Source organism: Taurulus bubalis (assembly GCF_910589615.1).
Source record: "Taurulus bubalis genome assembly, chromosome: 11".
Taxonomy (NCBI): Eukaryota; Metazoa; Chordata; class Actinopteri; order Perciformes; family Cottidae; genus Taurulus; species Taurulus bubalis.
In genome coordinates this window covers 1,902,074-1,921,989 of record NC_136599.1, presented here as the reverse complement: position 1 = coordinate 1,921,989, position 19,916 = coordinate 1,902,074, and the positions used below count along the sequence as shown (strand labels likewise).

Genomic DNA, 19,916 nt, shown 5'->3' with positions numbered 1-19,916 from the left:
ACGCATCAGGTCCCTATGGACCTTGTTGACGTCTCAGGTCTCTACGGACACGTTGACGTGACGCGAGCGACGCCCACTCGTCCGTCTGTCCGTCTGTAAACAGCCGATGTGTCTCCGCAGGGCGGCGACGGCGTCGGACCAGAGAGAGATCGACGAGGCTCCATACTGGCCACGCCCACTGGTGAGCGACCATGTTCCACACCATATTATTTATTATCAGTTTAATGCAACTATTAATAATCCATCATTTAAAGCAGTGGTTCTCAAACTGTGGGGCGCGACCCTCTAGTGGGGCGCGGAGGTATTACACAGTGTGGAAATTATTCTCTGCATTTTACCCATCCTCAGTAATTAACCTTTTGAGCCCAGAGTCCCCGTCTCGGGGGGGAGAAGCCCTTCTAGAGTTCTTAGTGAGGTCTGTTCAAGTAGTCGTATGAACCCCAAATGAGGTCTCATGAATAAATTACTTTTATAACATATTTTGATCATAACTATGAACATAGAGCATGATTTGAGCAAGATTTCCCCAAAATGCCTCCCCGAGTTTTTCCAGATGCATGCTTCAAGGCCTAAACAACCTACAGAGTTGTAAGACCCCTCTTTGTAAAGATAATGACCTAAAGAATCAGAAGAAGAATCACAATAAATCAAAGCATTGGAGAATTACCATGTCCGGTTCAAAAATGTAAAAATTATAACCTTTATATCTAAACATCATTGGGTTGGGGCATGCTGGGTATTAACATTTGCAAAAATCTCTGCTTAAGACGTGTGACGCGTTTTAAGAAACCTCCCACGATCACAGAAGCCTCCAGAGTGGAAAAAGTCGAAGCGAGTAGAGAGAAAAGGCACGGATGGAGGAGTCACAAAAAGTTGGACCATTTTGTTACAATGTTTTTGGGGCGGTGGGGCGCGAACATGTTTCTTCCTCCAAAGTGGGGCGTGACAGAAAAGGTTTGAGACCCACTGCTTTAAAGTTACACCCCGTGGTCCTGCAGGTCCCGGAGGGCCGGCGGGGGACGGCGGCGTGTCCAACGGCGGTCTGGTCCACCGGGTCGGTTCCCTCACTAAGATGCCGAACGGCAGCGAGCACGACGAACCTCTTCGGCGTGGAGACGAGGCGAGGTCGTCCGTCAATCTTCATCATCATCACCGCCGGCCGTCAGCCAAGAACGGCCTGCTGGACCACGGAGACCACAAGAGACCGCACCACAAGACCACCAGGTACTGTAGTAGTATTACCACAAGACCACCAGGTACTGTAGTAGTATTACCACAAGACCACCAGATACTGTAGTAGTAGTATTACCACAAGACCACCAGGTACCGTAGTACTAGTATTACCACAAGACCACCAGATACTGTAGTAGTAGTATTACCACAAGACCACCAGGTACTGTAGTAGTATTACCACAAGACCACCAGATACTGTAGTAGTAATATTATCACAAGACCACCAGGTACTGTAGTAGTATTACCACAAGACCACCAGATACTGTAGTAGTAGTATTATCACAAGACCACCAGGTACTGTAGTAGTATTACCACAAGACCACCAGGTACCGTAGTACTAGTATTACCACAAGACCACCAGGTACTGAAGTAGTATTCTAACTAGACCACCAGGTACTGTAGTAGTATTCTAACTAGACCACCAGGTACCGTACTACTATTATCACATGACCAAGTGAGAAAAGAATATTAAAGAATAAATCTGATCCAAATAGTTTGGATATTTATAGTTTTTAGTTCATAGAAGTATTTAGTATGTTCTCTTCTGTGTTTATGATATGATTATATAAAGGTTACAGGATAAAAAAGTGAGGAACTAGTTGTATAAATAAGTTGAATTTGAAAGCAGCAGTTCCTCTCACGGCCACCAGAGGCCGCTGCTCCCGCTGTGATAACATGTGTCTCCTCAGGAGAGGCTCCAGGGACCGGCACTGGAGGAACGGGGACCTGGAGACGTACGGAGAGCAGGGCTACTACAGCCGGGAGGAGGACAACGACAGCCTCACCTCCAGAGACAGGTACGCACACAGACAGGTAGCACACACAGGTAGCACACAGACAGGTAGCACACAGACAGGTAGCACACAGGTAGACAGGTACGCACACAGACAGGTAGCACACAGGTAGACAGGTAGCACACAGGTAGACAGGTCCGCACACAGACAGGTAGCACACAGACAGGTACGCACACAGACAGGTAGCACACAGACAGGTAGCACACAGACAGACAGGTACACTGAGAGCGACAGTCACGCACACACACAGGTACGCACACACACAGGTACGCACACAGACAGGTACGCACACACACAGGTACGCACACACACAGGTACGCAGAGACAGACAGACAGGTATACAGACAAACAGGTAGACTGGCACACAGACATGTACGGACAGAGAGACAGACAGGTGTGTGTGTGTCCCTGCAGACACTACCCTGACGAGCCTCCTCTGTACAGAGACCACTACGATGGCCACGCCCCCTACTCCAACAGCAGCTATGGTAACGGGTACAACGAAGCCAGGAGGACGACCCGGCGACGCCTACTTCCTGCCACGCCCACAGGTACGATGACACGCTGTGATGTCACAGGTACGACCTGATGACAAGTCTCACTTCTAATGAGATGAGATGACGAGGTGTAACAATAACTCATGAGAGAGAGATCACCTGGATGGGAAGTTAAAGTGAAATATTACTGTTTTTTATTATTGTTTGAATATACGTCTTCAGCTGTTCGGGTGCGTTTGTTTCGTTGTCGTCCGTCAGGTCGGAAGCCATCATTCAACATCCAGTGTTTGAGGAGACAGGGCAGCAGTGACGACCTGCCGATCCCCGGAACGTATCACCCCACCTCCCCGCCACGGCGCACACGCACACAGGTATCACGCACACAGGTAACACACACACAGGTAACACACACACAGGTAACACTCACACAGGTAACACTCACATGTTAACACACACAGGTAACACTCACACAGGTAACACTCACACAGGAAACACATAGGTAACACTCACACAGGTAACACTCACATGTTAACACACACAGGTAACACTCACACAGGTAACACTCACACAGGTAACACTCACACAGGTAACACTCACATGTTAACACACACAGGTAACACTCACACAGGTAACACTCACACAGGTAACACTCACATGTTAACACACACAGGTAACACACACACAGGTAACACTCACACAGGTAACACTCGCACAGGTAACACATAGGAAACACTCACACAGGTAACACTCACATGTTAACACACACACAGGTAACACTAACACAGGTAACACTCACACAGGTCACACAGGTAAACAGGTAACACTCACACAGGTAACACTCACACAGGTGACACTCACACAGGTGACACTCACACAGGTGACACTCACACAGGTAACACACACAGGTAACACTCACACAGGTAACACTCACACAGGTAACACTCACACAGGTAACACTCACACAGGTCACACAGGTAACACATAGGTAACACACACAGGTAACACTCACACAGGTCACACAGGTAACACATAGGTAACACACACACAGGTAACACTCACACAGGTGACACTCACACAGGTGACACATAGGTAACACGCACACAGGTAACACTCACACAGGTAACACACACAGGTAACACTCACACAGGTAACACACAGGTAACACTCACACAGGTAACACTCACACAGGTAACACTCACACAGGTAACTCACACAGGTAACACTCACACAGGTAACACGCACCTTCTCCTCTTCCTCAGCAGACGTTCAGCAGTTACGAGTCCCGTCACTCCTCCGGTCGCTCCTCGGCGTCCTGGGCGAACCCGTGTCCTCGCCGCGGCCGCCTCCTCTACGCTCCTCTCATCCTGGTGGAGGAGGAAGGCAGCCCACCCTGGGGGGGAGAGAGGGGAGGAGGACGGGGAGGAGGAGGGGGAGGAGGAGGAGAGGGGATGAAGGGAGGCGCAGGAAGAGGTGAGATGTGTTCTGTCCCAGAAGCCTCAGCGCTAACAAGCTAGCATCCCCTGCGTTGTGCTCAGTGATTCTGGTCTTTTATCCTTCAGGTGTCCATGTGACAGGTGCAGCGCCCAGACCGGCCTGGTACGGTGGCCCCGCAGGGACTTCAGGTAGGGAGGGTGGACAAACACAGATAATATAGAATATGAAAGATAGAATATCAAATATAGGATATAGAAGAGAACGATCTTTAACGTGGTTTTACAAATGTCATCCTTTCTCATAATATTCATCTAACATGACATAAACGTAGAATTAAGGATGTTCACATGAGCTTTACATACTTATTGTATGTAGTATTTAGTAGTATGCAGTACATACTTATTGAGTATGTAGTAGTAAGTACATTAGTATTTGGTACATTAGTATGTAGTAGTAAGTATATTAGTATTTGGTACATTAGTATGTAGTACATACTGAATGAGTATGTAGTAGTAAGTATATTAGTATGCAGTACATACGAATGAGTATTTAGAATATATATTGTTGTACTGATATTAGTCTGCATATGACCCTCTGTTATGTCGCCATGTGACTGAACGTGTCATGTGACTCTGGTTGCAGCCCCGCCCCCTTACAGAGCCTACACCACCCTCAGAGTTCCCTCCCAGCTCGGCGGCCAGCTGACGGAGAAGCGCGGATCGGCCGACAGCCTGGTGGAGGCGGTGAGGCGGCGTCCGTGTGTTTCCGCCATTGACGGGTGACGGACGGGCGCCGCTTGACTCTTTGTGCTGGTCTCTCCAGGTCCTGATCTCGGAGGGGCTCGGCCTTTACGCCCGGGATCCCAAGTTCGTGGCGTTTGCCAAGCGGGAGATCGCCGACGCGTGTCACATGACGGTGGACGAGATGGAGTCGGCCGCCAGCGACCTTCTCGGCACCGGGAGCCACAGTTTGCTCAGCGCCGCCGACCCCGCCGCGCTCTACAGCGACGAGGAGCCAATCAGGACGGGCCGCGACGAGGACGAGCTGGCCGACGAGATGACCTGCGTGACTTCGTTCTGACGGGCCGGCGCTCTGAGCCAATCAGTGACGAGACCTTTAACCAATAGGGGGACAGGACAGAGAGGAGGGCGGGGCTTAATAAAAGTAAAACTGACTGACAGGATTCGTGAGTTTTACAGGTTGTGTTGTCATTTTTGTAATTTATAATTCAAAGCATGGAAAACTAGAGGAAGAAATATTCAGACGTTCTGAAGCCTCCAGGTCAACGTTTTGGTCGTTGCCATCTTGTTTTTTGCAAGCAGGGAACAGGAAGTGACCATATATGGACTGAACGTAGAGACGGCGTATACGTCTCGGGTAAACCTGTCAATCACCTTGTAGCCCCGCCCTAAAGCGTCCCCTGCTTTATGGTCTGTTTGACTCTAAATGACCATAATTTACTAAATGAACATCATGCTGTATTGAAGAAGACTTGAAACTAGAGATTGAGACATAAACTCATGTTTACAATGTTTACTGAGGGAATACATCAAGAGAAGTAGAGTCATTTATATAGACTTCTATACAAGCAGAGGAGTCGCCCCCTGGTGGTCAGGAGAGAGAATGCAGCTTTAACACATGAAGCATATACTTCTATACAACCAGAGGAGTCGGTGGGGTTAAGTATAACATGTCTGACTCGTTGGTGGTTCATCTGGTTCACGTCTCATCTCAGTGAGAGTGGAACCATTATTTCCGTGAGCTGTGTTTCTTGTTTCATCAGGTTTAGATGGAGGTCAACAGGAAAGTGTGTTTCTGTTTCTGTTGGTAAACATTGTGTTGAACATATTTGATGTGTTTTTATTCTCATAAATGAAGACGACGTGAAAAGACTTTTTTTTAGGAGTGTTTGTTCGGTGTGTTTGATCTTTTTTATTCCAACAGAGAACTCTTTCTGGTGTTTCTGTGTCTCCGCCCTCTTTGGGGTTTTCTCCCAGCGGTTAAGGGCTTTTTAACCCCAAACATCCTCTTCAGAGCTGAAATAAAGAGAGAAAAGCAGCTTCTGGTTCCGTTTGGTTCATAAACTTCTTCTTGTTGATTATTCAGCGCTCAGGTTTCTGGTTGCACTTAAAACAAACACCGTTTCCCAGAAGCCTCGGCGTTCATCGTGAAATCATTGTCCTCAGCAGCTGATGAAGATCTGCTGAACATGAAGGAAACTTTGTTTGTGAATATTAAAATAAACTTCCCCATCCTCATAAGATAAAGTATGAAAGTATGTTTCTATGAATCTAAGAACTAAAAAATTAAAAAATAAAATAAAATGCAACAATAAACATGTTCAGACTTCTTTGTTCATAATGTTTATAATCAACCTAAATATTGAACTATTGGATCAACAATGACCAGTTGATTCATAAAATCATTTGACTGAAGGTATAAATAAATATGTAAATAAATACAGAAATAAATTGACATACATGTATATAACATATTCATATAGATATGTTCTATATATGTATTCATAAATGTAAAATGTTCTATATAATTGCTAGATATGTGAATGTTAACAGACAAAAGAAGCTGTAGAAAATATGAAATATTAAAATGTGGATGTGGATCAATGCTTCACTTGTAAACTTTGACAGGATCAATACATTGCATGAGCACAGTGATATTCTAACCCGTTGATTATTGATCAGTACATATTGATTGAAGAGGTTTCATCTGTGATTAGATCAGCTGATCACCTTCTGTTTCTACTGTGAAGTCTGAAGTTCAGCTCGTTCTAGGATGCTTTTATTGTGAAACTCTGAGACCGGAAGTTGCTCCTGTTTGAATCTAAGCTTCCTGTTTCTTTGACCAATGGTTGATTTATCCTCTTCTTCGTCTTTTTGAACGTCTTCCAATCTTCTGTTAGTAAAGACACTTTTTACAAAACACTAAATAAACTGTCCAGATGTTAATAATAAACAGAATGATCACTATAGGGAACTAAACTTGATTCTGCATTCTGCTTAATTCAGAATTGTAATTCTGTAATCTATTTGTCAATAATTTCGTACATATATAAGTGGTAATTTTATTGTTTTTATTTATTATTTAATAATGCTTTTTTTATTCACCGTTCACATTCTGTGTATGTTGTTGAAGTATTTCTGGACAAAAACGAAACACATTGTTTGGGTTCATTTCAGTTCAGTTTAGATTTCTACAGATGTCAGAGAGCGTCCCTGAACGTCTCAGTGTGACCGCGGACTTCCAATCTCGCGGGACTACGCCGCCCCTGCGCTCGCGCTTTTGGGGTGTTGTTGACCTCATCTTCGTTCAGATCTCGCGATGTTTTGCGGACTGACGGCGGTTGAAAATGGAGTCGAAGGGGGCGGGGTGCAGCAGAGATGTTTGGAGGCTTTTTTTTTTTTATATATAAAATTATTTATTTAAATAAAAATGGCCGCCGTGGAGAGCGGAGAGGAGAGACTGTAAGTGGGCTTTTTTACATTTTACCCTCCGTTAACGCTCCGCCGCTACTGCCGCCTCCGACCGCCGCGAGCGTTTCTGTCGTGTGTTTTATTGAAGTAAAAAGTGCGTTGTTTTAGTGCCCGGCCCGTCTCGGCGGAGCGGGGTTAGCGGGAATACGTCACCAACTTACTGCTAAGTCTGTACTTTAGCTTGCTGCTGTTTAGCCGCTCCGTGCTGCGCCGGGCCGCCCGGACTCTCACACAAACTACCCGGGAAGTGAGGCCGGAGGCCGACGGAGAGGAGGAGAGGAGCCCGGGGCGACCTCCAGAGCTAACGTGCTGCTAGCTACCGTTAGCATCACAGAGTGTTTCCATCCGGCGGTTTTGTCCTATACCCCTTTATACCCCTCCTCCCCTCCCCCTGGGTATACCCACCCACCCATAACCCCCCTCTCTACCCCCGTGCCTTTCTCTATAACATCTTTATACCCCCTCTTTATACCCTTCCTCCTGTCTAAACACACCTCTACAGACACGTTCATTAACCCGGGTTAACCCCCCTCTATATACACACACACACACACACACACACATATAGGTTAGACCTCATCTGTTGCCTCAGTGCCGCTGAGCCAGGCGCGTGTGTGTGTGTGTGTGTGTGTGTGTGTAAACCAGATTCTTGTTCATTTTTAATAATAAAACAATGAAACGAGTCATCCATTAATTTATTGATTGATTGATCATGATGATTGTTTTGTTGTTTGTTTTCTCGTTTGTGTTCTTGTTTGTTTTGTTGTTTCAGAATCACAATAACATTAAACATAGTGCAATAAATGGGAGCATGAATATTTACAATTGAATCCACAGTAGAATATAGAATTCAAGTTTAAAATAAAGTGCACGGAATGTAAGTGTAATCCATTGATGAATCTCTTTGTCTGTAAACTAAACCGTGAATCAGGTTTTTGCAGCCGAACTGAAGGTCGAATGAAACATCTTCACGGTCGAAGAACAGATTTAAATCTCACTGAAACAAACAAAGACGAGTTAGAAAGCTCGTTGTAGTTCTTCTGAGGAAGAACTACAGATGTAACGCGTCATAAACATTAATCATAAACATGTTACATAAACACAACCTCTACCTGCTCCTTTCAGCCCGGGTTATTGTTGTGTGTGAACGTTAATGTATGCAAATATCACTTTAATTGAGCATGCGGGTGTGTTGTTACCATCTTTGTTTGAACTACAAAGCTCTGACCGTGTGATGTCATCAGTGATGTAATCTCCTCACCACAGGGAGGAGGGTGAGGAGGGACCCGTTGACCCGCAGGCCGCCTCCAAAGAGAGAGACAGGTCCCACAGTAAGACCAAGAAGGCCCGCAAGGAGCGACGCCATGTTGACCGGGAGGCAGAGTCACAGACGGGGGCGGAGCCACAGAGCCAGGTAAGAGCAGGTGTTGCAACACCAGGAGTTAAGAGGGTCAGCGAGTCCTGGAGTTCTATCGCCAAACAACATGTCACTTTATTTTCTGCTAGGCGTCGGAGCCGGTGCCGGGGCCCTCGGAGCCGGGGCCCTCGGAGCCGGGACCCTCGGAGCCGGGGTCGGGCCCCTCGGAGCCGGGGTCGGAGTCGGCAGCCGCCAGCGAGTCTGCAGGTTCTCCCAGGCAGCGGCGCTCCGTCATACGGGACCGCGGGCCGCTGTACGACGACCCGTCGCTGCCCGAAGGCTGGACCCGCAAACTCAAGCAGAGGAAGTCCGGACGCTCGGCGGGAAAGTTTGACGTCTACCTGATCAAGTAAAGCAAACATGTCTTCATGGCCAGATGATGGAAACTGTTCAGGGTTCTTACGGTCATGGAAAAGTCCTGGAGTTTTAAAATGGTTATTTCCAGGCCTGGAAAAGTCCTTGAAAAAAAAAATCACAAAAGTGTTGTAAAAGTCATGTAAATGTGTTATATTCATGTGTTCATGTCGTTCATTTACGCTGAGTTTGAAATAATTGATATGCTTTTAAAAGAAAGACTCAAAATATAAGCAGGCATACATACAGGCATCTATATACATGTTTATTCTTTTAATCAAACTATTGTCTCATTCATTTGTGTCATTTAAGGTTTACTGTATGCTTTGTATTCTCATTGTTAGTTTAAATACTACTTTTACTCACTTTTTACTGTTTACAGCCAGATTTCACTAAATGTTTGCTCATGGACATTTGGTTTAAAATAATGGAAAAGTCATGAAACCCACTGGTCACAATGTGTTTGAACCCTGCTGTTTCACAGACAACGTGCTGCCGTTTCTTTCTCATTCTTCAGCTCAGAGGGAAAAGCGTTTCGCTCCAAGGTTGAACTCATCGCTTACTTCCAGAAGGTCGGCGACACGACCACCAACTCCAATGATTTTGATTTCACCGTCACCGGACGCGGAAGCCCCTCCCGCCGCGAGAAGCGCCCCCCAAAGAAAGCCAAGATGGTGAAACCGTCGGGACGAGGCCGGGGGAGGCCCAAAGGTACGGAGCGTACGGATGTAACCGAAGGTATTTAATTGGAAGTCAACGGTCGGTTTCATACGCGCGTCTCTCGTTTCAGGCAGCGGGAACATGCGTCAGGCTACGGAGGGCGTGGCCATGAAACGCGTGGTCGAGAAAACTCCGGGCAAACTGCTGGTCAAGATGCCCTTCAGCAAGGCAGAATCCTCCACTGCCTCCACCTCCACGGCCTCAAAGGTACGATCGGCCGGTCATTAGGTTCAACCGGAATACCGATTTTCAAATTTCCATACGGTATGTCATTTGCGTCGCTTTTCAGCAGGCAGCAAAATGTAATTTTCACAGCTCACCGCTGAGGGCGTAGCAGTCTTATGTGTCATGGTTATAACTTTAGTCATGGTTATAACTTTATAACAACAATTAATAACCCACAACTAACGCTCTTTAACAGGTAAAACACCACGACACAACAGTTTGTGACACATAAACAATTTGTAACACTAATAATTGTACATTTATCAAATTACACCTCCAAACTGCATGCTGGGTACAGCTCGCCCACTATCACACCAAGAAGAAACTCCGTCACTACATAAAAATACAAACAGGAAGAGACAGTTCCTGTTGTTTTTTTTCACCTACATTCCCCTGGGTCCCAAGTCCCTCCATGTTTAGCTTCCTAACACCCTCTATATACCAACATACAAACAGCTACTCACAAAAAAGAGTTGTCGCCTGAAGGTCGTCGGTGCCACTTGATGTGCAGACTGAACGCTGTAAAAGGTCTCGAGGGGTCGATTAGAACTCATGCACCAGGACGTGGAAGGACTTTCAGTCAGCCTGAGAAAGGTTCCAGCAAACAAGCAAAGGAATCAGGAAAGAGGGACAGGACTTACGGGGGTTTGTCCAGTCTACATGTGTGTTGAAGATGTTGGAGCTTGTTGCAGTGGGTGTTGTGGACTTTGTGTCTGTTATCTAGAGGACGTGTGCAGTACCGTAAAAGTCGGGTTATATGCCGCTACTACCTTCAGTGGTTGTCCCCGCTGTAGCAAGCTAGCGCTGCTGCCCGAGTCGGGCTACAGCGGGGAGATAGCGGGGAGCTAGCAGCAGCGGGGACAACCACCGAAGGAAGTAGTGGCTTATAACCCGACTTTTACGGTGTGCATAAGTCTAGTTGGTGCTTCAGGATGTAATCCAATGTGTTATTGTTCTTAACCTCTTGATGTAACTCTCTGCAGTTGGTGTCTCCTGTCCCGGTGCCCAAGTCCCGTCCCGGCAGGAAGAGGAAATCGGAACAGGAACCTCCAGCTCCACCACAGACCACACCCAAGAAACGGGGCAGGAAACCAGCCTCGGCCTCGGCAGTTTCATCGGTGGCCACGGCAGCCACCTCCACGGCGTCAACCCCCGTGGCTGGGAGCTACGCCGCGGCGGCCATTTTAGCCGCAGAGGCCAAACGGAGAGCAGCCAAGGAGTCTTCCGCCAAACACGTCGTCCAGGAAACAGCCCTGCCAATCAAGAAGCGTAAAACGAGAGAGACGGTGGAGGAGGTGGAAAGTGTTCAGACTCCGGCCGCTACCGCAACTGAGACCGAAAGAAGGGTCACTGTGGAGGGGGAGGCCGGTAAAGGGGAGGGACCTCCGACCCCAGAGCCTCAGCCCGCCCCCTCTGAGCAGAGCCAATCACAGAAGCAGCCCGCCGCCGCTTCAGATGAAAGCCAACCACACGGACACAAGGCGCATAAAGGGAGGAAGCACAAGGAGAAAACGGGAATAGCGACAGGAGAAGGAAGAAGCAGAGGAGAGGAAGTCGAAGAAGAAGACGTCGGTGACAAGGCAGGTGGAGGAAGAAGTAGCAGCAGCAGCAGTAGCATCAGCCCATCAAAGAGCCACAAAAGGAAGGACCGGCCGCCTCACAAACACCACCATCATCACCACCACCACCATCATCATCGTCACCAACATTCCTCTGCCTCTACGTTGGATCAGCCTCCTCCCCCTCCAGCCTCTGGACACCCGGCACCCTCTAGCCAGTCCAAGCCTGAAGTCAAGCCCCAGGCTGTGGCTCAGCTCACCACCACCCAACAAACTCCTCCAAGACCCCAATCGAGGTCTGCCCCTCAGACCCCGCCCGAACCTCGGCATCCTCCCCCTCAACCGCGGCACCAACCCCAACCTCCTCCTTCCCAGCAGCATCTCCAGTCTCCCAGTCAGCCACAAGCCCAGCCTCGGTACCCAGCACCTCAGCTCTCTCCTACCAGGCATGTCTTGCCCCAGCCAAGGTCCCAACCACCCCCACCCCAAACCCACAGTCAGATCCAGGCCTCCCCTCAGAAAGCCCAGTCCCTTCCTCTCCAGTCCCCTGCTCAGCACCACACCCAGCCTTCTCAATCCCCATCCATCCTGCACCTTCATCCGCCCCAAGCAAGGCATCCACAGCCACAAACCCAGTCTCCCACAGTACTCAAACCTCAACCCCAGCCCCGGCAGTCACTGCAGCCTCAACTCCAGGCCCAGTCCAGGACCCCAGCCCAACTTCAGAATCAACTGCATCTTAGATCTCCTTCACAAACTCAGCCTCAATCCCAGCCCACAACCCCAGCACAAACTGCGCCACAACCCCAGTCCAGGACCCCGGCCCAAACTCAGCATCACCCCCAGTCCAGGACCCCAGCTCAACCCCAGCCCAGGACCCCAACCCAAACTCCAGCTCAACCCCAGTCCAGGACCCCAACCCAAACTCCAGTTCAACCCCAGTCCAGGACCCCAACCCAAACTCCAGTTCAACCCCAGCCCAGGACCCCAACCCAAACTCCAGCTCAACCCCAGTCCAGGACCCCAACCCAAACTCCAGCTCAACCCCAGTCCAGGACCCCAACCCAAACTCCAGCTCAACCCCAGTCCAGGACCCCAACCCAAGCTCTAGCTCAACCCCAGTCCAGGACCCCAACCCAAACTCCAGCTCAACCCCAGTCCAGGACCCCAACCCAAACTCCAGCTCAACCCCAGTCCAGGACCCCAACCCAAACTCCAGCTCAACCCCAGTCCAGGACCCCAACCCAAACTCCAGCTCAACCCCAGTCCAGGACCCCAACCCCAGCTCAACCCCAGTCCAGGACCCCAACCCAAACTCCAGCTCAACCCAAGTCCAGGACCCCAACCCAAACTCCAGCTCAACCCCAGTCCAGGACCCCAACCCAAACCCCAGCTCAACCCCAGTCCAGGACCCCAACCCAAACCCCAGCTCAACCCCAGTCCAGGACCCCAGCCCAAACTCCAGCTCACCTGCAACCCAGGCATCAAGCGCAGCCCCAACCCCAGACAAGGCCCCCATTGCAACACCAACTCCAGACTCAATACAGACCACAACCCAGACAGTCCCTATCCCAGTCTAGGCCCCCGCAGTCTCAAGCACAACCGCACGTTCAGCGGATTCAAACACAGCCCCGCCCCCAGCTCACCAGGCCCCATGTGCAGCACCACCTCTCGTCCCACCGATCGTCTCCCGGCCTAACTAGAACCAACCTGGGTCCAGGTCAACAGAACCAGAGCGAACAGCCCCAAGATCTGAGCACCACGCGGGCCGGCCGAAGTAACCCCCCGCATAGCCGAGAGGGTGGCGCAGAGGGCAGAGAGGTCGTAGGGGGCGAAAGAGGGTCCAACAGCACCTCGAGGCCCTCTGGACCCCCAGGAGCAGCCGGGGTCGGTCCGGTCCCCGGGACAGACGGTCGGGCCAGGCTGCGGCCGGAGACGGATGCGGCGGCGGCAGCTGGCGAAGGCCGGGACCTCAGAGACATCGTCCCTCAGTCCGCCGTCCCCTGTCCCAGCCGAGAGGAGACCGTGGAGTCTCGGACCGCCGTCAGCGAGCGAGTCAGCTGATCGGTCCGAGTCGGGACGGAAGAGGAAAGAGGAGGCGAAGAGATTTTACACTGAAGGATGAGCGTCTCGCGGAGCTGTCGGACTGTCACAGGCTCCACGTCGGATTGTTTCTGGAGACTTTGTAAAGTTCTGGATCAGGACGGCGGATCGTGTCTTTTTATAGGAAAATCAACGAGGGAAAAAAAAAAAACTATAAAAAAGTAATAATGTGTGTATATATAATCAAAAGGCAGCTGTTGTGTCCCGCTAGTCTCCGAGGGTGGAGTAGGAACTAAAGACGCTTCACAACTTTACTCTGAACGAAACGTTGCTTCCGGAATATAAACCCCTTTTTATTTTTTATGTATTTTGATCGTTTATTGTTTTTTTTGTTATTTGTTATTCAGCTTTAAACTCTGATATTATGGTCTGTTGCTCATCGACGTGCTGCTGACTTATTTAAAGTCCTGCCGGGTTCACACGGGACAGTCTGAGGAAGGACAGACGGACAGAGAGAGAGACAGACAGATCATCTCTATGGAAACCAGCCTCAGGCTCGTTGACCTTCCAGTCTCCGGTCCCGTGTGAACCCACTCGTCCTCCCGACTGAAACCAGTCCTGGATGGGAAGCCTCATAAGGCGATGTGGGGCGTAATCTGGTTTCTTACGGACCTCCCGTCAACAAAGATGGAGGTCTGTAATGTCTCCATCTTCTTCCAGACAGGTAGCCGATGTTCCGACGTCCATCACTTCACTCCCAAGTCTTTGGGATCCGTTCGATTACCGTCTGAAATGGCTGAACCACTTTAAGGTTTTTTTCAGGCGTTTTTCCGACGCAGCGAGTTGTTCTTCCAGTGAGAGGTTCTTCCGTTCTGGTCTTCATTGAATCTGTTACTGTCAAACCAAGCCCTCTGCTCCAGTAGCTTTATTTCAGTCTGGACTCCTTATTGTCTTCGTGTTGAATGTCTGGAACGCACGGACGCAGAGGAGCCGCAACACGAAACCACCCAGAACCCGTGGAACCAGAAGACCAGATGTTCTGAGCCGGTCACCGTGAGGCGTTCAGGTTCAACGAAGCGGTCTCAGGCGTTTAACGTGGGACCAAAACGTGGGACCAAAACTATCGTCCCACCCCCCTTTTTGGGGGGCCGTCCGAGAGTTTCCCCGGTTTATTTTGGAAAAGTGATGTAGTCGTCAACGTGAGAGTTGTGTCAAGTACACAGATGATTTTTGTACATTTTAAATTCAATTAAGTTTTGTTTGTAAAAACTTCGTCGGACGTTAGCTTGTCCGCTAGCTAGCTTAGCTTAGCTTAGTTCCAAACACACTTTCAGGTTCGTCTTTCAAATTACATAAATGAGACTTTCTTTTAAGCGTTTTTGAGAAGTTTTCTGGAACCTGAACGTCTCACCGCACATGCTCAGTAGAGCTCCAGTGATGCCCAATCTTTAGCTTCAGCCTCTGTCAATGGGAAGCTCTGCGATTGGCCGTCTGCCGGTGAAATGCACCCTGGGAGTCGTGGTTTACTCCTCCCCCTTCCTTCAGAGACTCAGATATTTCCTCACCGTTTCAACATGAAGTCCAGGATTCAGAGTGGATCACGGAGAGCCTCCAGCCGGTGAATGTTGATCAATGTGCCTCGTCCTCTCACCGAGTCGCCAGGTGACGTCGCTTGGATCCACCTGAGGCCGAAGCCGCCTCCCCCTTTCCCCTTTGGTACCCGCCCCGTCAGCATGCCGTCTGTCACGCAGCTGCATAAATCCAACGCCCCTCTGCGAAGCCTCCACCGGACTCGGCGGCCCCAGTAACCAGCCGCCATCTTGCATGTCCCAGAGTCTAGTGCCTCTACTATTGTGCGTCTCGCCAGAGCCACCGAGCCGGCGGCGCCGTGTCGTGTTTCTAGACGTAGTCGTGCCGTGTGGTGACTACATAGTTGCTCATGTCCAAGATGAATATTCTGCTTTTACTCTGGTTGGATTCAGTGGAACTTCAACTCACTGTCGCTGTAGACAAAACTAGTTTTTACCTGTTTTCTTATTTTCATTTCTAACTAAAAGCGTTTGTTGTCCCCCGACTCGTCTTCGTCTGGTGATTGTAGCTCAGAGTACTTTCCCTGGTACAAGTACTTCTATCTACCTCCTGCCTATACACATCCACTGGTACAAGTACTTCTATGTACCTTCTGCCTATACACATCCACTGGTACAAGTACTTCTATGTACCTTCTGCCTATACTACACTACAGCTCAGTGGTGCATATTGTACTTTATACTGTACTACATTTTAGAAGTACATGTAGTACTTTTTACTGTACTACACCTCAGAGGTACATATATATTTTTACTGTACTACATCTCAGAGGTACACATAGTACTTTTTACAGTACGACATCTCAGAGGTACATATTGTACTTTTCTCTACTACACCTTACAGGTAAATATTTGACACCTGGTTCAGCTTTATTGGCCCACAAAGACTGATGAGGACTTCACTTCCCATGATGCACTGCTGCTCGGCTGAATGAACACGTGAATGAATAAAGTTTGCATTGTGACGTTTTAATGAGCTTTACGTGATTCACGTGAAGGGGGCTCGTGACCTCTGACCGGGTGAAAACCGGGATCTCTGATTGGCTGAGCTGGCTCGCTGTCAGACAGGTGGAGATGGCGGCTCAGGTGTGCGCGGTGCTGCTGCTGCTGCTGCTCGGCGGGTCGGTGCAGCCCGGACTCCCCCACGGTCCCGGTCCCGGTCCGGACCCTGCGCGCGGCAGGGCGGAGCTGCAGCGCGTGCGCAGCCTCGCCGCTCAGTCCGGGTACGGAGGGTGTTGGGCGCGCGCTCTGGAGCACCTGGACACGCGCTGCAGAGACATGACGTCAGAGAGCCAGAGCCGGATGGCGCTCAGTTTCACCTTCTGTCACCTGAGCAGGTAAATCTGTTCATCATGAAGGAAGAGGCCTGATGGGACACGTCATGAATATTAATGAGCTCGTTATAATAATATACATGTACACAAACACTTGCGTAGAAGTATTTGTACTTCTGTGTATTTCCATTACCTGCTACTTCATGTTCTACTGCAGAAGCTTTAAGATCTATATACTATTTATATAATATATAATAACTCTGATCTCTTGTACTTCTCATACTTTTAGTAGTTTGGGCCTGTATGTACCTGTAATATTGAGATATATATATATATATATATATATATATATATATATATATATATATATATATATGTAGTTCCATCACGTATCCGGACTACAGTGGACTGGTACATTTTTATCGGTAATAATAATTATAACATTTAGGAATTCATAATATTGATTTATTTACATATTCATATATAAATCAGTTAACTATCTTATTTATTTACCAGATAGCAGTGAAGTCTACTATTAAAATATGTTCCACCTGTTAAGGTAATTAGTGAATCAGAACAACTGTTTAGAATCACAATGACGTCATCATCATGTAATCATGACGACACGATGATGACGTCATCATCGTGTCATCATGATGTCATCATTACATGACGATGATGTCATCGTCATGTAATGTAATCATGACGTCATGATTACATTACATGATGATGACGTCATGATTACACGATGACGTCGTGATTACATGATGATGACGTCATGATGACGTCGTGATTACATGATGATGACATCATGATTACAAGATGACGTCGTGATTACATGATGATGACGTCATGATGACGTCGTGATTACATGATGATGACATCATGATTACAAGATGACGTCGTGATTACATGATGATGACGTCATGATGATTTTAAAAAATCTACTCCTTGTTCCTGATGATGAATCGAGGATTTCTGTCTGTATGAGAAAAATCTCTCTCCGTCAGCTCAGGCAGGGATTTCCCATCATGCCCTGAGGGGTCGGAGGTCAGCAGGTGTACAGCAGGTATGGACGCTGTGGCCTTTCACACCTACACCGAGTTCTTCACCCACACGCACTCCATCTGTCACTTCCTGCAGTCTGAAACCTGGCAGAGTCGAGCCGAGAACACCATGTACAGGTGAGACACAGGTAACACCTGTACAGGTAACATGCACACAGGTAACACCTGTACAGGTAACATGCACACAGGTAACACCTGTACAGGTAACATGCACACAGGTAACACCTGTACAGGTAACATGCACACAGGTAACACCTGTACAGGTAACATGCACACAGGTAACACCTATACAGGTAACATGCACACAGGTAACACCTGTACAGGTAACATACACACAGGTAACACCTGTACAGGTAACATTAGTGATGGCGAGATGAAGCTTCCTGAAGCATTGAAGCTTTCCATCCAATCGGTTCGCTCATGTCCCGACGCTTCACAGAGCTTCATCTGCTCTACTGCGCCACCAAGTGGACAATAGATGTACAACAAGCAGAGTGATCATAACGACACCATGGCTTTGGTGTGTGAAGCTTTAATTTGAATAAATTATGTTTGTGATGCCAATACATCAATTATTAATTTATTAATATTGTGTCTATCTTTATGATATAATGGCGGTTTCAAAATCAAAAGTCGAAACTAATTGGGAGAGGGTTGTGATGTGACTGTGGGCAGTGTTGGGGTAACGAGTTACAAAGTAACGGATTACAGTAACGTAATTACTTTTATAGGTAACGAAGTAAAGTAACGCATTACATTTAAAACATTGGTAACTACACTACTTTACTAGACCTCAGTAACGCGCGTTCCTGCGTTACTCAAGACATGTGTACCAGTCCGGAAAGTTCTCTTTTAGCGGCGCGCGAGTCACACGACACTTCCTGATGAACAACCTATCACAGAACTCCATCTGAGTGATCTGAGTGACGTAGCTGCTGGTGCGTAGGAGGAGGGAAGCGGGGAATGGAGGAGACGGAGACGGAGAGCCCGGATCCAACTGGGAGGTTCTCACCAGGTTCCCTAGGATTAAGGATATTGCAAAGCAATACAACACTCAATACCATCAAGTGCACCTGTCTGTAATGACGTGGAGCTTCTAATGAGGACAAGACACGTCTGTATGAACGGACTCCCTCTACTGGTGAACTGCAGTATTACAACTGTTAAAGCATTGAGAACGCGCTCTTGCACCAGACATGTATGTATTTTCCACAGTAACATCAACATTAGTTAGCATCAACAAGCACGTATCATTGTACTTTATGCCTTCAAAGTAAAAGCACTTCTTGTTTACATGCTCTTCACAATAAGAGTAAATCATGTAATAAAACAAGTTACAACACTAGAAAGGCTTTTCAGCCTGGGCAGTATTGTTAAACCACTACAATGATTCCCATAACAAGCTGGTTTTGTTCTTAGGAGTCGGCCCCCATTTGGTTTAGTGGGGTCTCATGTTTCCAAAAGCCTGTTTTCAATGTGTTGTGCTGTTTGACCTGAATGTCCCCACCATACACAGCCTCTTGGATCCTGTTGTTTGTGGATTTTAAAGTGAGGCATATTTCTTTGGTCAGACAGTGTGAACAGGGTTAATGTTCGTTCAAGTTAATGGCTGAGTTTTATATGCCATTTTGTTTTACATGTTTACAATACACTATGTGGAAAGGCTAAGAGATGCCCTTTATTGAACATTGAAAATAAAGTGATGAAAGGGCCATGATGTTTGTCCATGTATCTTTACGGTTAATTTGTACATTTGCTTAAAAAAATGGAAAGTAAAGTAACTAGAGACTACTACAACTACAAAATATATTAACTTCTCTCACTTCAAATAGCCATTCATGTAAACACATTCCAAAAAAAAAGTGGAAAAAAGTGAAGGGGCATTAACTTAAACAGTCACAGTGCATTGACCAGCAAACGCTGTTTATTTATGTCTTTGTTAAGCGTCCTTGGGTTTCATGAAAGGCGCTATATAAATCCTAGCTATTATTATTATTATTAGTAGTAGTGTAGTTACTTTTCAAATGCAGTAACTAGTAAAGTAATCTAGTTACAATTTTCAGAAGTAACTAGTAACTTGTAACTAGTTACTTTTTCTGAGTAACTACCCCAACACTGACTGTGGGTCAGTGGTTAGAATATCCGACTTTCAGTCAGAGGATCGGTGTTTCGAGCCTCAGCTCTGTTAGTCCATATTGATGAGTCACTATAAAGAACAA

General features: G+C 47.8%; 2 protein-coding genes across 2 annotated transcripts in view; both read left to right on the top strand.

Moving 5' to 3' along the window:
• The window catches only part of cacna1fb (calcium channel, voltage-dependent, L type, alpha 1F subunit), a gene marked incomplete at both ends in the record, with an annotated part of 42,937 nt that extends 37,899 nt beyond the window's left edge, over positions 1 to 5,038 (top strand). Inside the window, 9 exons of the mRNA XM_079226424.1 lie at positions 121 to 181; positions 999 to 1,224; positions 1,923 to 2,030; positions 2,442 to 2,578; positions 2,783 to 2,895; positions 3,784 to 3,994; positions 4,084 to 4,146; positions 4,601 to 4,701; positions 4,781 to 5,038. Of these exons, the coding sequence (XP_079082550.1) occupies positions 121 to 181; positions 999 to 1,224; positions 1,923 to 2,030; positions 2,442 to 2,578; positions 2,783 to 2,895; positions 3,784 to 3,994; positions 4,084 to 4,146; positions 4,601 to 4,701; positions 4,781 to 5,038 (1,278 nt within the window). The remainder of the gene's footprint in view (positions 1 to 120; positions 182 to 998; positions 1,225 to 1,922; positions 2,031 to 2,441; positions 2,579 to 2,782; positions 2,896 to 3,783; positions 3,995 to 4,083; positions 4,147 to 4,600; positions 4,702 to 4,780) is intronic.
• A 2,370-nt stretch (positions 5,039 to 7,408) lies between these two features.
• Positions 7,409 to 14,109, top strand: mecp2 (methyl CpG binding protein 2; the record flags this gene model as incomplete). The annotated part of the gene is made up of 8 exons (XM_079226423.1): positions 7,409 to 7,440; positions 8,716 to 8,863; positions 8,956 to 9,215; positions 9,738 to 9,931; positions 10,011 to 10,147; positions 11,149 to 12,140; positions 12,187 to 12,665; positions 12,728 to 14,109. The coding sequence occupies 8 exons, from the start codon at positions 7,409 to 7,411 to the stop codon at positions 13,786 to 13,788; spliced, it is 3,303 nt and encodes a 1,100-aa protein (XP_079082549.1). The 3' UTR covers positions 13,789 to 14,109.
• Positions 14,110 to 19,916: the final 5,807 nt, after the last annotated feature.